The sequence below is a fragment of the Pseudogymnoascus destructans genome, assembly GCF_001641265.1.
Source record: "Pseudogymnoascus destructans isolate 20631-21 unplaced genomic scaffold scaffold_31, whole genome shotgun sequence".
Lineage (NCBI taxonomy): Eukaryota > Fungi > Ascomycota > Leotiomycetes > Thelebolales > Thelebolaceae > Pseudogymnoascus > Pseudogymnoascus destructans.
Genome location: NW_020167550.1, coordinates 62,937 through 77,327, shown reverse-complemented (window position 1 = coordinate 77,327; position 14,391 = coordinate 62,937). Strand labels below are relative to the sequence as shown.

Genomic DNA, 14,391 nt, shown 5'->3' with positions numbered 1-14,391 from the left:
GAAAACTACTGCAGATGTTCTGCTTTGTGATTGCGTCTGTGAAAGCCTGCTTAAAGGCAGGAAGAAACTCAACTTTCGTAACATGGTTTATATGAGTGCGGATTAAGCTCTCAACTTGCCGTCCATATGCCTTCTTAAGTGGTCCAAAGCAACTAACATCAAGCGGTTGAAGTAGATGAGATGAGTGCGGAGGCATATAAAGCAATATTATACCATTCTCCTTACAGTATTGCTCAAACGGTAAAGAATAGTGACTCTCATGGCCATCTAGAATTAACAGGCGATGTGCACCAACTGTACGATGCTTTGTATGCTTATGAAAATGTTGGATCCATTGAAATCCAAGTTCATTTGTCGTCCATCCATTCTCACTTACTGCGAGAATCCAATCTTGTGGTATATCTTCATCATACCATGTTGAGAGATGGTTCTTCCCACTCATAATAATGAATGGTGGGATTGACCATCCTTGCGCGTTAATCCCTTGAATTACTGTTGCCCACTCTCTGTTTCCAGGTTGAATTGCTTTAGGTCGATTCTGCCATTCAGAGTTTGTAACAACCATTGCTGTTGTAATAATGCCCATTTGAAAACCCGTCTCATCAAAGTTGTAGATGTCTGCATCAGTAATTCCATACTTTGCAGTAGTGTTTTGTACAAGTGTAAACCATGCTTTTATGAGCTCTGCATCTTCACATAGAGCTCTCTTATAGTCGTATTTGCGATTAAACTTTGTTTTAAGCTCAACATGGCGTTTAACAAAGTTGGAAGCCCAATTAACTCCAACCTTGCCCACACCTCGAGATGCGAGTAATTGATTGGCCATATCTTCAACAGCACGAAGCCTAGGCGAAAACCCCTGTGAATCTAGGTCGAGGATATTGTCATACTGACATTCGTTGCACTCAGTTTGCTATCAAACTCAAGAGCAAACTTAGAAATCTCCTCCTCAAACCTACAAGTCACCATACATATCTTGGCTTATCACACCAACAACAGAAGCAATACTACTCAACGATTGCTGCAAACTCTTCTACTACATCTGTTTATGCTACATACATCACGGCATATCATTTGGACACTCATTGAACAAGTTATTAAGAAAATCTCCTCCTTAAGGGGGTGGGTCAATACTACCACATGGCATATCTCTACCAACTAGAGGCCTAGGAACATGAACGATAGCTCTAGAAGCTTCTACAACCCTCTATGATTCATTACACGTCATCGCTCCTTAGTTACCCACAAGATTGGTTAAGTTATGACATAATTTGTCTATAGGTACTCTGACCTTGGACCTCCTTTTCACTTCCTATAGGCTAGGAACCCAAGAGATGGTTCTATGGGATTCTCTTACGTTCACTACATGATTAGCAAGCTAGTTGTGGGTCGCACTTGATTTCTAATACATTTACCAAGCCTGGTTAGTCATGGAAAGTCATGGAAAATGAGAGAACTACACTCCTTTGGCATAAATAGGATTGCCCTTTCCTTAAGAAAGGGCAAGCAGGCAATACAGTAAATCGACTAGCACATACTTCTACGTCTTTTCCAAGCTTCCAAGCATTGATCTTGTTATTCTCTGTTTTTGAAAAGTCAGTGAGGTGCTAACCTCTGACTTACCCCTGAGTTCTCAGACTCAACATTTGTTGCAACTTGTCTAAACCACTTCACCACATCATACACCTGATTGCTGCGTTGTGGAATAGTCTAAGCTACAACCCTTTGGCTCTGTTTCCTAAGACAGTGTGTTGTCTTAGTAAATTCATCCCTTCCTTGGGTGGCTAGATTCTCATATCTGGTGCACCCACCATTACACCTGGGTGGCTAGATTCCCACATCTGGTGCACCCACCATTACAGTTATCGCCCACGCACCAACACGTTCCCATCACCTACTCGTTCTTGTGGTTTGGAAATATACTATCCAATTTATTAGTACACTGTCAAACAATCCACAAGAAGGGGTCACTTACCGTTCTCGGAGGGGTGGTCGCTGGCGTTGTTGTTGGAGACAACAAGAAGAACTGGGCGCGGCTGCGTACTCATAGTCTGGCTTACAACAATGAACTCCGAATCGCGTTAGCACAGCCACTTCTCCTTTTATACGTCGGAAAGTTCAAGCCGAACGCTTCGCGGATACGATTCGGAGACGTTGCGGAAATGATTCTCACAGCGTGTTTCGCGAACAAAACACTCTCTTAAGAGGGGGGGTAGTGTAAGGATTCCTCCGCCCTCAGTGACGGAAGAGATCTGAGTCGGACAGGTTACGGTCACGTGGGGAGAGTTAGGGCAGGTTAGCCGAGTCGGACCCGTTTCAGGTACTTAAGGGGATTGACCCATCGGGGTTCCTCATCATCTTTTTTGTATCCTTTGTAGTAGACCTATAGGATAGCATCCGTTTAGCCTCCGACTCGCACTCCCATATGCTATTACTGTGAGCTGGGTGCCCTGTGTCCTTACACCTAGGAAGTAATGTAGAGAAGGGATGAGGAAGCTAGTGGCATTAGGAAGGTAAAGATTAAGAAGGCACAGATGAAGATTAAGGCCTAAGCTAATGCTTTAACGATGGTATAATCACTAACGCTACTATAGAACTAATACTAACAAAGAATTAGCAAGTTCATGGGCTTGGCTTCTCTATCTAGTAGCGAAAGTACAGGTCTACGTACAAGTCGACTTTAAGGCTTATGAAGAAAGTGAACACATACCTAGACTTTCTTAAGAACTTGCCCCCTGCAATCGATCTAGAGACTAGGTAAGTCTTTATATGTAACACTGACTTCTAAACGAATAGGAGGCAGAGTATTGAGCGAGTAGTGCGCAGCCTAGGTGTGAGGTATAACTTGGTATAAGTTGAGAGGAAATGCCGATATGTGAGGATATAAGTTTGACAGTGGCTTCCCAAACGTCCATGTTTGCCTTCGAGCAGTGGTTTGAGAAAGCTGCATCACAAGGTCCTGAACGCGAGATCCCGAGTTCTGTTGCCATTGCTGTTGATCAAGATGATATGTCCCCTCACCCTTCTCCTCATCAACCCCTAAAATACCCCCGTTGTTATATCAATCGAAACCATAAAGATTCAATAGCTAATCAACACAAGGAATCATCTACACGAAATCCGTGGGCACCCAATCCGAAAACCCCACCTTCCCTCTCGTCTCCAAACCCATCTCTTCGGACACCGTCATGTGGGTGGCCTCCTGCACCAAACTCCTCACCTCACCTCCATCTCCCTCCTGCAGCTCATAGAGCCCGAACTCCTCTCCCTCGACGCCCCCATTGCCTCTCTCCTCCCCGAGCTATCCGACCCCTCCGTCTTCACCGGCTTCAACTCCGCCACTGCCCCGGAGTTCACTAAGCCAGAAAAAGGGGTCACCGTAAGGATGATGATGTCCCACCAGAGTGGGGTACGATATCGTGCACCCCTACATCACGAAGCTGCGGACTGTCCCGGATAACCTCTCCTGGGTAGTGTTATTAGGGGAAATGCAGAGAGAGGGAGTGTTTGTAGAAGGGCTGTGTTGAAGCAGTATTTTAGGCAGTCCCAGATGCCGCCGTTGAAGTTTAACGTTTCTATCAAGCCACACCGACGCTTCCTCCGCACCCTCAACGGCAAGAAACCTAATATCCCCATTAGCAGCCCGATATATAGTGTCAAGACTTACGTACTCTTCGAAATGTATTTCCCGCCTCTACATGCTTGTTTTAAGTGGCGTTGCCGAGAGTGCATTGTTTATTCTTGGTACTCTTCGTCCCAATATACAAAACATGTTAGCTAGTTATTCACTCAAGGTCTTGCGACGGCTGACCTCCAGTGAACCAGCCATTTGAGTTCCCATCGCGCATAACCAAGGTCCAACTAGAAGCCATCAGGGAATCGAGCAGAAGGTATCAACAACACATCAAACCCCCAAAAAAACACAAGAATCAATTAATAATAATTCATCATAATCTATCTAGGCCCCTTTAACCCCGGCATTACACCCACACCCACACCACCACCACTGATACATTCAAACGTCCACCACACCCGACGTCCAACACGCCCGCCCATGTCCGCCCGCTCCATGTTCCCATGCATGCGCTCCCCTTTTAACATCCCCACCGACGCCACGTATACGGACAGCCAGCTCCTCTCTATTCATACCCGTACTCATATAACACCACAGAGAACAACATCGGCGGGAACCCCCAGGTAACTTCCCCTCCAAAATAAAAGCACGAAGCCAAAAGAGGGCGTTCCTGCAAGTTTCGCCAAGTTCTCCCGTTCTCACTTCACTTCACTTCAACTCCAGCTTAGTCCTCCGCGCAGCAACGCAATTGATACAAAACCAATTACGCGCCTTCTAAGCCTTCCTCGAGCGAGTGACGCGACCAGGGGTCGCGTTTCCGTTAGCCTTATTGGCGGGCTGGATCTTGCCCTGGGTAATGGCTGCGATGTCTGGGAGCTCGGCGTCCTTGAGGGAGCGGGCGGCCTTGCGGCCGGTGGGGCGCTTGCCGTCCTTCTTGTAGGTGGCGATGTAGAAGGAGATGAAGAGGAGGAGGTAGGAGGAGATGATGCCCATGCCGGCGAAGGCGGCGAATTCCTCGCCTGCACATTGGCCGGCGTTGGGCATCCACTTGAAGTAGGTGGAGGTGAAGTAGGTGTAGGAGGCGAAGTAGACGAAGACTGTGAGGGTTGGTTAGCGGGGGTTTGGGAGCAAGGGCTTGAGAGGGGTTGTTTGGGGGGGCTTACCGAGATCAATGACGAACTGGATGATCTGGAGACGGGTGATCCACTCCTTCCACCAGATGCGGATGCCACGGGCGCTCTGGAAGTAGTACCAGTACATGACGACGTGAACCATCAGGTTGAGGGTGATCGGGACCCAGGAGACGGAGGTGAGGCCGATGAGCTGGGTGTAGCAGAGGAGAGCGGTGGCGCCGTGGTGGTAGCAGTGGAGGAAGGCTGTCTGTGGTTAGTTTTGGCCTGGAAAGACGAATGAAGTCACGTACTTAATGGCTTCTTCTTCAGGACCAGGAAGACGGTATCGATCAATTCGAGGTACTTGGTGAGGTAGTTAAGCTGTATCTGTTAGCAATTTGCTCCCATTGTACTGCTTTCAGGAGACATACATAATACAGGATAACCAGGTGGTTAGTCCATCCACCCTTGACGTCGCAGATGGCAAAGAAAAGGCCCTTGTTGTACAGGGTTGGGATCAGCTCCTCGGCGAAGAGGGCCAGCAGTATGCCACTGATCGCAGTGAGGTAGAGGTTGTGTATCATAAAGGGTCCATTGAGCTTAAATGCCGGGCGGTTGCGCATCAGCTCGCGGCCGCCGAAAATTACAACGTAGTATGTGAAGATCAGCGCAGCGGTCTCCTTCAGGGTCGACATGGGAGTGACATGGGGCTGGAAGTCGAAGTCCTCGGGGTGGTATCCCTTGATGGCCGTGAAGGCCTTGTCGAAGATGGGCCAGAGGTGGACGCCGAAGGGGCGGTCGATCGTCGGGCGCTGGATGGCCCCGAGGATCTGGTCGATTGGTGAAGCCGACATCTTTAAAAAAAGGGAGAGGCGTATGCGCAAATGCGAGAGGAAGCCGCGAAGGTTCGTGATAGGGGCGTAAAGCCAAAGAGAAGGGTTGTTCTGTCGAGAGAATCGGAAGTTGGGAGAAAAAGTTGGTCGAAGTAGGTCGCGCGACTCTCCTTACGCGGTGAGCTGTTGCCGAATGCGGAAAGCTGAGAGAGAAGGGAGGTAAAAAAAGCGTTTGACAATTTCAATCAAGGAATGACGAGAAGTGAAGAAAGGGGATTATGATCACCAACAAAGATGACCTCCTAGACCAAATACAAAACACAATTGAATGTGGTGATGGGTTTTTGAGGTTTTGAAGGGGGGGGGGGGGGGTGGGGGGGGAAAAGAGAAGGGGGTCGTGTTTATGTGAGGGAGGGAAAAGTAAAGTTGGCGGAAGTGGCATCGAGATTAGCGAAAGGGGGAATTCCAAGCTGAATCAGCCGTGTTGGTGTTTTGGGGGGAGGTGGGACAGTGGAATTTGGAATTTGGGAATTTGGGATCATTTACAAGGGTTGTATGGGCTCTGGAATGAACAGGGATTATTGTAGGGGATAATAAAAATATGACGAGAATCGGCAGGAATGAGAGGAATATTGTGAATTTAATAAAATAATTATCAGCTCAGTAGAAGTATTTTAATCTGAATAATCTGAATAATCTGAATAATCTGAATAAGTTAATTGGTTGTTAGTAGCAGATGCCAGATATGATGGATCGATGGAATGCGCGTCTTCACATGACAGGGGGATTTCGGGAAATTCGAAATTACATGTACGACGTGTACGACGCAGCCTCGGATTTAACGAGTACGGTTGGTATAGTCACGTGGCCTAGTCACCACTATTGTCACATGATGTTTTTTTGGGGTTATTTTTGGTTTTTTTTGTACATTATCACATGACTAAGTTACTCTTTTAAGGTTCTTCGTTTCTCCCCTTCCGTGCTGTCGTCAATCCAGCCACAACCCCTTCACACCTCGTAATCCAGGCACCCACGCTACCCACAACCCTTTCCCCCTTTCAGCCACCACCATCGCTTAGTGCTAGGGCTTCCAATAGTAGCAACCCACTTTCGAGATTCCGCCAGAAACCGACGAAATTTCGAGTTGCCAATTTTTGAAGCCGACAACAACATCTCGACAACCGACGACGAAATGGCTTCCCGACCAACAGTCACGATCCTGTCCGCCGATGGCACTGCCAGCGGTGCGACTCACCCTCTCCCGCGCGTCTTCACTTCGCCAATCCGTCCGGATATCGTCCAGTATGTTCAACCACAAACTCAACAATTTTGTACCAAACCCCGGCGCGAGGCCACGGGGAGATGGATTATGGGGGCAATTGCTGATTGATGTGCTCTACAGGACTGTCCACACCGGAATGGCCAAGAACAAGCGTCAGCCATACTCCGTCGCTGAGAAGGCTGGTCACCAGACCTCTGCTGAGTCTTGGGGAACTGGTTAGTACAGACTATTTTATACATGTTGGAAAGGGAGGAAGGAGGGGTAAAAGAGAGGGGTCAAGAGGGAGAGACACACTCGACACGATTGCTGCAGAAACACAAGATGCGGGAATTGCTTGCTGGCAGAGAACCGAAATGCTGACTGAAAAACCTCGCAGGTCGCGCTGTTGCCCGTATTCCTCGTGTCTCTGGAGGCGGAACTCACCGTGCTGGTCAGGCTGCCTTCGGTAACATGTGCAGATCCGGTCGCATGTTCGCCCCTACCAAGGTCTGGCGCAAGTGGCACCAGAAGATCAACCTGGGACAGAAGTGAGTCAAAAAACCGATTACGCAGCCTCGTATGATATCTCCAAAAACTAACAAAACCCCAGGCGTTTCGCAACTGCTTCCGCCCTGGCTGCATCCTCCGTCCCATCCCTCCTCCTCGCCCGCGGTCACCAGATCTCCACCGTCCCAGAGGTTCCACTCGTGATCAACTCCGAGGTCTTCGCCAACGCCTCGATCTCCCGCACCTCCGCCGCCGTCGCTCTCCTCAGCTCCGTGGGAGCGGGCGCCGACGTCTCCAAGGTCAAGGCTTCCCGCAAGCTCCGCGCCGGAAAGGGTAAGCTACGTGGCCGCCGTCACCGCCAACGCCGCGGACCCCTCGTCGTCTACAACCCGCTCGAGGACGGAACTGAGCTCTCGCTCGCTTTCCGCAACATCGCCGGTGTCGAGACCTCCTCTGTCTTCGCGCTGAACCTCCTCCAGCTCGCACCTGGCGGCCACCTCGGACGCTTCGTCATCTGGACCTCCGCCGCCTTCAAGGCCCTCGACACCGTTTACGGCTCCACCACCGCCCCCTCGGCGCTGAAGAAGGACTTCCTCCTCCCATCCGCCATCGTCACCCAGGCTGACATCGGCCGTCTCATCAACTCCTCCGAAATCCAGACCGTCGTCCGCGCCGCCAAGGGCGACGCCCGCACCAAGCGCACCGCCGTGCAGAAGAAGAACCCGCTCCGCAACAAGCAGGTCCTGCTCCGCCTGAACCCATACGCCGCTGGCTACTCCAAGGACAAGATCGGCACCAAGGGTCTCGAGGCCGGAAAGCCGGTGCGCGCGGTTGGCAAGCCATTCGCACAGATCCTCAAGGAGGATTAAGCGTCGGTTTTGCTGGGTTGAGGGGTGTCGTTGATTATGCATCGTTTGCTTATAAATCATGGATGTGGCTGCTAATGGCGCATTGAGGATGATGTCTCGGTAGTAAACTGAATGACATTAAAAGATTTCAAAAAAACGAGTCTTCATGTGGTTCATGACTGTGATGTTGGTGTAACGTAAACTTCACACTTCGGTAATATTTCTCTCAAATTTTTCTAGGTATTCCAAAAAAACACTAATTGTCATATTCTCGTATCACCATGACCAAGAACTGTATTTGAGCCGGGGAATATATTCTTTCAAACCAGGCATCGGGTTGGACATGGGTATAAAACCATGGAGCTGCATCATGCTCGCTCAACAATTCAACCAGTTACATCGTACAACAGTTATTTCGTGGAACGAAAGTCTCCTATATCTTATTATTTACCTCAGCATATTCTTCTTGATGTTAGCAGCGTTCGTGTGTCATCCACTGAGTCTTGTTGTCGACAGGAGTCTTATTGCCAGTAGAGTTTTGATGTCGACGTTTTCCTGTCGGCACAGTCTTGTTGTCGTAGAGTCCTGTTGTCAACAGAGACAAGATGGATCGCTGTACATCTTGTCTAGTAGGTCTATATCAGCATCTGCTGCTTTAGGGCTCCAGCCGAATTGCGAAAATCGATGGTACTGTAGTGTAGGGCTCCCGGTTCGTGGCGCATACGGAACGTTTCTGGTGCCCGCGAGTCCTATCTCGACGGGGCCCATGTGTAGACAGAGTCCTGATATACTCAGCAGGCTGGTTCATTGGCGGCCTCTCTCACCGGCCTTGAGTTTTTTGTGCGTAAGGAAAACGGAATAATCCTGTTTTTGCCCTGAGTCGAGATTCCGGAAATTAAATTGGGGAGAACTTATATAACTAGTTAGTTAGCTATTTTGGAAATAATATTATAATTATTATTTACCCCATGCAATAATCATCATATTTTTAAAAACCTACTATCACCGAGAGTAATTTATTTACGAAGGTTCAACGTCGCCAATATTTACTCTTTGGATTCCCCAAAATCTAACGAAAAGCAAATATATTCGAGAAGCAGGGTAAAAACCTGCGAACCAGCCCCATTAGTTCCTCCGTGTCCCCTCTCTTCCTTCATCACACCTTGAGATATTCAAGCAAATCAGCTCTAATCACCAGCAACCAATTTATCTGTCCGCAATGGTATCACAGCTGTCCCAAACGCCCATCCACGCTCACCCCGTCATTCCCACCCACCTCGGCGGGAACCCATTCCCCTCCCCAGGCGCCACACTACTCCCCCGACTCCCCGCGATCCCCATCCCCGCCACCTTCGGACTCCTCGGGACACTCGCCCCCCTCAGCCCCCTCACCCCCCTCGCTTTAAGCTCCTCATTCTTCCTCCCCAAATCCGCCTTCAACAACCCCGCCTCCGCCTCCAACTCATCAATCCTATCCTTCAGCTGCGCCACCTCGCTATTGGCCTGTATCTCCCTAACCCTCACGATATTCTCGCTCGCCCTCCTCTCCAACACCACCTTCTCAGCCTGAAACTCCGCCACCTCGCTCGCCAGCTCCGCCGCCTGATTCGACGCCCTCTGATACTGCTCGCGCGTGAACTCAAAGTCCTTCGCTGAGCTCACAGCGCGCTTCTCGAGCTTCTCGCGCTCCGCCTGAGCCTCCGCGGCCTTCTCGCGGAGGGCCTCGAACTCGCGCTGCTCCGGGACGGCGGAGGACGCGAGGGCGGCGCGCGCGGTGGTCAGCTCGGCCTCGAGGTCGTCGATCTTGGCTAGCATGGCGATGTTCTGCATGGAGCGCACTTCGAGCTTGGTGTGGAGGGTCGAGGCGCGGGATTCGGCGGCGGTGGCGGCGGCTTCGGCGACGCGGCGCTGGTTGCCGGATTCGCGAGATTGAGAGACGAATTTGTTGACGAGGGTGATGTGCTCGTTTAGCTTGAGCTCGAGGGTTGCGTAGGACTGGCGAAGACGTGCATTGTCCTTTTCATTTTTCTGGAGCTGTGCCATGAGCTCGTGGATGCGGGATTCGGTGGCTGTCTTGGTTTCGAGCTGATTTTCCAGGTCCGCGATCTGGGGGTTGTTAGTATGGGTAATTTGGGGATGAGGGTGGATAGTAGAAGGCTTACCCTTGCTAGAAGTTGTGTTGTTTGATCTGACTGCTCCTGGTCTAATGTGGCGGTAGCTGCGATGGCCTGTTCGGCTGAGTTGGTGAGTGATGGCAGTGAGGAGGCATTAAACTGTGTCTGGAACCCGAGAGAGTCAATGATATGTGAGACCTGTCCGCTTGAAGCGACCTCAGGTGGAACTGGAGTCATTCGCATCCGTTTTGACAAGTCGTCGTCCATCAAATCGTCGCGGGGCCTCTTGGTCATGTTTTGGAGTGATGCAGGTCCTGGAGTTTGTACATCGCGAGACTGTGTGGTCGAGCCAGACTGTTGAGGTAGTAGCGAATCTGGCACGTCAAGATTTGAGACGAAACGATTTGGTGGTAAAGGCCACTCCAATGGCCCATCAACACCAGTGTAATTACTCGACCTGGCCCTCAGATAATTACCAACTGATACGGCAGCATCTTCTGGTCGGATCTTAGTGTTCAATCCAACCTCCTTTCGCTGTTGACAGATGAAATCCACAAGGTAGCACTTCCTTTCCATAGGGTCTAGGGATTCTGGCAGACAAAGCTCAAAATGTTCTGCAGAGTCTTCAACAACCAACATTATTAGTGGAGACTGTTTTGTAGGGTCGTATGTATGAGCACGAAGTGCCTTTGAGTACCGCTCCCCACGGAAGAAGGTCGAATCAAATGCTATTACAGCATCGGCTGGATTGACCACGAACTGTCCGCCTCTGAAGCCTGTAGGAAGAAGTGTAACCGTAAGGGTTCCTCGAGCGGACATATCAGAACGGCTTTGTTTATCGGGTCGGTAATAGTTGAAGTTATGCGTCTGGAGTATGGCTTCTAAAATATCCATCATCTTTCCTGGGCGAGCAAGGACCGCAACATGGCTGCTTGAATCTCTCATTGACTCGAAAAGTCGCTCGAGAAAGTAGCATTTGGGGCTGCAAGTCAAAGCCCACTTTGATATGGCTTCTTCGGACGTTCCACTCTGCGAAAAGCCTTCTTCAGAGAATAAGTCTTTGTGATCTCCGAGCAGCTTGAGGTTCTCAATCATCAGGTCGATCTTTGCCGTAGCCAGAAGATCCAACTGCTCGCCTCTGCGTAATAATTCTATCTCTCGTCTATATTTCGGCACCTGAGAACTATACATGTCTCGCACTGTGGACACCATGGGAATTAGGACTACATGGTCGCTTGATCCGAAGGGTCGCAGTGGGAGTTGCGGGCCTGAAACTTCTTCTTCGTCCGGTGATTTAATTCTAGCCAAATCCGGGGCTGCCATAGATCCATCATCCAAACCCAATGCCGTTTCTCGAACTGGCAGTTCTTGCCTCACTACACATGGCGGTTGTGATGGCTCGTTTGGTTGTATAGGCTGGCTACTCCCAAATAAATTTGCAGAAGCCGTTCTGGCTCTTACAGCGGCAATTGCATCCCGGCGTGCCCGTTGGAGAAATTCGGTCACGTTTGTATTGGAGTTAAATACAACAGGAGACCGACCCTGTATGGAACTTCCACCTCTTGAAACAGGCGCGGGCGAAGCCGAAGTTGACGGCAATGAAGGCCGCTGAACGAGTTCCGACTCGTCTTGCCTTTCAACACTCATGATTATGATTTCTAGAGGCTCTTCTGATGATGTTATCCGTTTTCTATCGGTGTCTTCCTTATTACGGGAATGAGAATGTAGATTATTCGGAGTCAGAGAAATTTCTTTAGGGCAGTCTTGAGAGATATGACTGGATTCGACTTCTGTCGATCTGAATACCTTGGCAGATTCTAAGCTGGTTTGTGATGGAATCTCCGTGTCTTGGGCAATCTGGGCGGCTTGCCAACTTTGATTAGAAGACGCGACGTCTCTCTCAAGTGGACTTGCAGTCACTGGCCTGTCAAGTTCGTTGTCGGAACAATCGGATATTGGCAAAAGAGAATGGCCTCGGTGGACACCAGGGCTTCTGCGGATGTGTTAGCTACAACTTCAATATACAGTTAAGAATATATATGCTTACCTGTTGTAAAAACTGAGATGCTGGCTATCAATGTTACTGGTATCGGTGCTGAACGGCAGCTGTGTTTGAAAACGTCCCTCCGATGTTCTAGCGTTCGACGATACTTGTGGTAGAAATAGACGTGAAAGGTTAGGTTTCGGAGTGGATGGTGGCGAGTTTTGACTCGGCGATGGCTCGGCGGCACTGATTTCGGCGTTAGGATGGAGTCCTCCGTTGGAAATAGACGTAGCCTCGTGAAAACTAGAATTCTGGGACTGCGGGATGGGCACTTGAGACGGTACGAGTTTTGTAGTGAGCCAGCTGTCTTCCGTGGGAACGTTGTTGGGAGTGGGCGCGTTCACGTCGGATATCGTCTCTCCGTATGTAGTAGTATTTTCTTGCGCTTCGGAATTTATGTCATGAACAATGGAGGAACCTTGTTCAACGCCTGATATATCGTCTCTCAGTTGGATCGGATTATTTCCGTTCGGACTGGTTCTGGCCTTATCGTGGTGAGGTGGTGAATGTACCGTAGAATTTCCCCTTTCCGGAGTACCTGGCCAGGTTCTACTTCGGACGGACCTTCGAAAGTCTGCACCGTTGGCTCCGACTGCCTCTTGGGAATCTGGGATGATGCGGTCTCCGTTGTCTTCCTGTGCCCTCTGCAATTTATCTCCCGCAGATTGCGAGCGATATAACGATCGTTCAGTAGGAGGTGCCTGGGAGGCAAAAGACGAAATTTGCGAGATACCAATGTATCTGTCTCGATTCAACTCTTCTAAAGGCGCAAGTGGGACTTCAAAACTGCGGCTATGGGGTTGTGGGGTCTCTGCGACAGTGTCAAAACTGTCGTCTATCTCTGGGGGATTGTCCGATATTGGTTGTGAGGTGGGATGATTTGAAGGCCTGGCTGTGAGAGGTGATTTTTTTGAAGAATGCGGTACGTTGTTAGAAGTTTGAGAACTACTGGGTATGGCAAAGTCTATTGCCTGAATATTTTGGGCGGATAGAACTTGCTCATTAGGCGTCGTCGATTGATCCCAGGTTAATTGCGAGCTACGATTGGTGTCTCCTACTTCGCAGATATGGGCTTGAGATTGCGACTCTGGAACGGTCTGTGGCCCTTCTTCACGAACTTGTCTTGTTGGGGTAGACCCTTCTATTGGAATAGCAACGTTGCCTTCTGGTGGTAAAGAGTCCGAAGAGTCCCGCCTGTAATTGTTGGCCTTTTGGATTTCCTGGGCGACGGTTGTAAGCCTGCTGCGTTTAGCTGGCTTGATAGGCTGGCTATCTGGGGACTCCTGAGTCGAAGCAGGGCTTTCGACAACAATAATTTGAGTTCTCTTGCGTTTTGCGTCCCTGACTGGTTCGCTCTCCTGGGTAGAGTCCGGAACAGGGGTTGGTTCTTCTTGATGGTTCTCCGGTGACACGGGATTGAGCACTTCCGCTGCGTCTTGGCTCTGTGGTTTCTGGATGGGATTATTTCCTGTCTCCACCTGAGCTTTCGTTTCTTCCCAGGCAACAATGGCGTCTTGTTCAACGAAGCTTTTCGGCTCCCAGGTAGGCTCGTATGTCTCGCCGGTGACTTTGTCGTCCGCCCAATCGATAAGGTAGTGAGTCTCACTCTCGTCTAAGATATCGCGAAGATCGAATAATTGATTCTCGTCGTACTTCTTCGGGGGCGTCTCTCGCTTCCTCTTTACTTTGCGACGAGGACGTTGTGGGGACGGTGTGTAGTCTGGGGTAGGAGACAGAAGGGAGTTCTTTCGCGGCGTTCCTCTTGGTCGGTTCCTGCCTTTAGACAGATGATTTTGCTGTGAAGTTATGGGCGATTTTGGCGGGGCAGTACTTGAATTCCTCGGTGGGCGTCCGCGACGACGCGGTTGTAGTATTACAGCTTCTGAGTCCGACGTGGACTTCGACGACATGGAATCAAAATGCAGGATGTGGCTGGGGTGCCATGTGAGTTCGTGAGGCCAATATTTGGCGGCCAGTAATTCTAAAAGAAAGTCAGAATGCGTGAGTAAGGAGAGAGCGCATCAGTATCTTACCCTCTGCACAAGACGTCCGCGTTGGTTGCCAATGTCCTCCAACGCAAGGTGAGTTTGTTTCCTTA

At 49.9% G+C, this 14,391-nt stretch overlaps 4 protein-coding genes across 4 annotated transcripts; 2 read left to right on the top strand and 2 right to left on the bottom strand.

Moving 5' to 3' along the window:
• Positions 1-2,913: 2,913 nt before the first annotated feature.
• Positions 2,914-3,460, top strand: VC83_08953 (uncharacterized protein; the record flags this gene model as incomplete). Its single annotated transcript, XM_024472493.1, has 2 exons — positions 2,914-3,011; positions 3,103-3,460. The coding sequence occupies 2 exons, from the start codon at positions 2,914-2,916 to the stop codon at positions 3,458-3,460; spliced, it is 456 nt and encodes a 151-aa protein (XP_024320035.1).
• Positions 3,461-3,913: 453 nt separating this feature from the next.
• Positions 3,914-5,880, bottom strand: VC83_08952 (uncharacterized protein). Its single transcript, XM_024472492.1, has 4 exons — positions 5,118-5,880; positions 4,998-5,067; positions 4,738-4,950; positions 3,914-4,671 (listed from the first exon to the last, which is right to left on the bottom strand). The coding sequence occupies exons 1-4, from the start codon at positions 5,538-5,540 to the stop codon at positions 4,349-4,351; spliced, it is 1,029 nt and encodes a 342-aa protein (XP_024320036.1). The 5' UTR covers positions 5,541-5,880; the 3' UTR covers positions 3,914-4,348.
• A 753-nt stretch (positions 5,881-6,633) lies between these two features.
• On the top strand, positions 6,634-8,258 carry VC83_08951 (uncharacterized protein). The gene is made up of 4 exons (XM_024472491.1): positions 6,634-6,821; positions 6,922-7,016; positions 7,178-7,328; positions 7,391-8,258. Exons 1-4 carry the CDS (start codon positions 6,712-6,714, stop codon positions 8,154-8,156), a joined length of 1,122 nt encoding a protein of 373 aa, XP_024320037.1. The 5' UTR covers positions 6,634-6,711; the 3' UTR covers positions 8,157-8,258.
• An 841-nt stretch (positions 8,259-9,099) lies between these two features.
• Positions 9,100-14,386, bottom strand: VC83_08950 (uncharacterized protein). The gene is made up of 4 exons (XM_024472490.1): positions 14,327-14,386; positions 12,297-14,274; positions 10,298-12,242; positions 9,100-10,241 (listed from the first exon to the last, which is right to left on the bottom strand). The coding sequence occupies exons 2-4, from the start codon at positions 14,201-14,203 to the stop codon at positions 9,390-9,392; spliced, it is 4,704 nt and encodes a 1,567-aa protein (XP_024320038.1). The 5' UTR covers positions 14,204-14,274; positions 14,327-14,386; the 3' UTR covers positions 9,100-9,389.
• Positions 14,387-14,391: the final 5 nt, after the last annotated feature.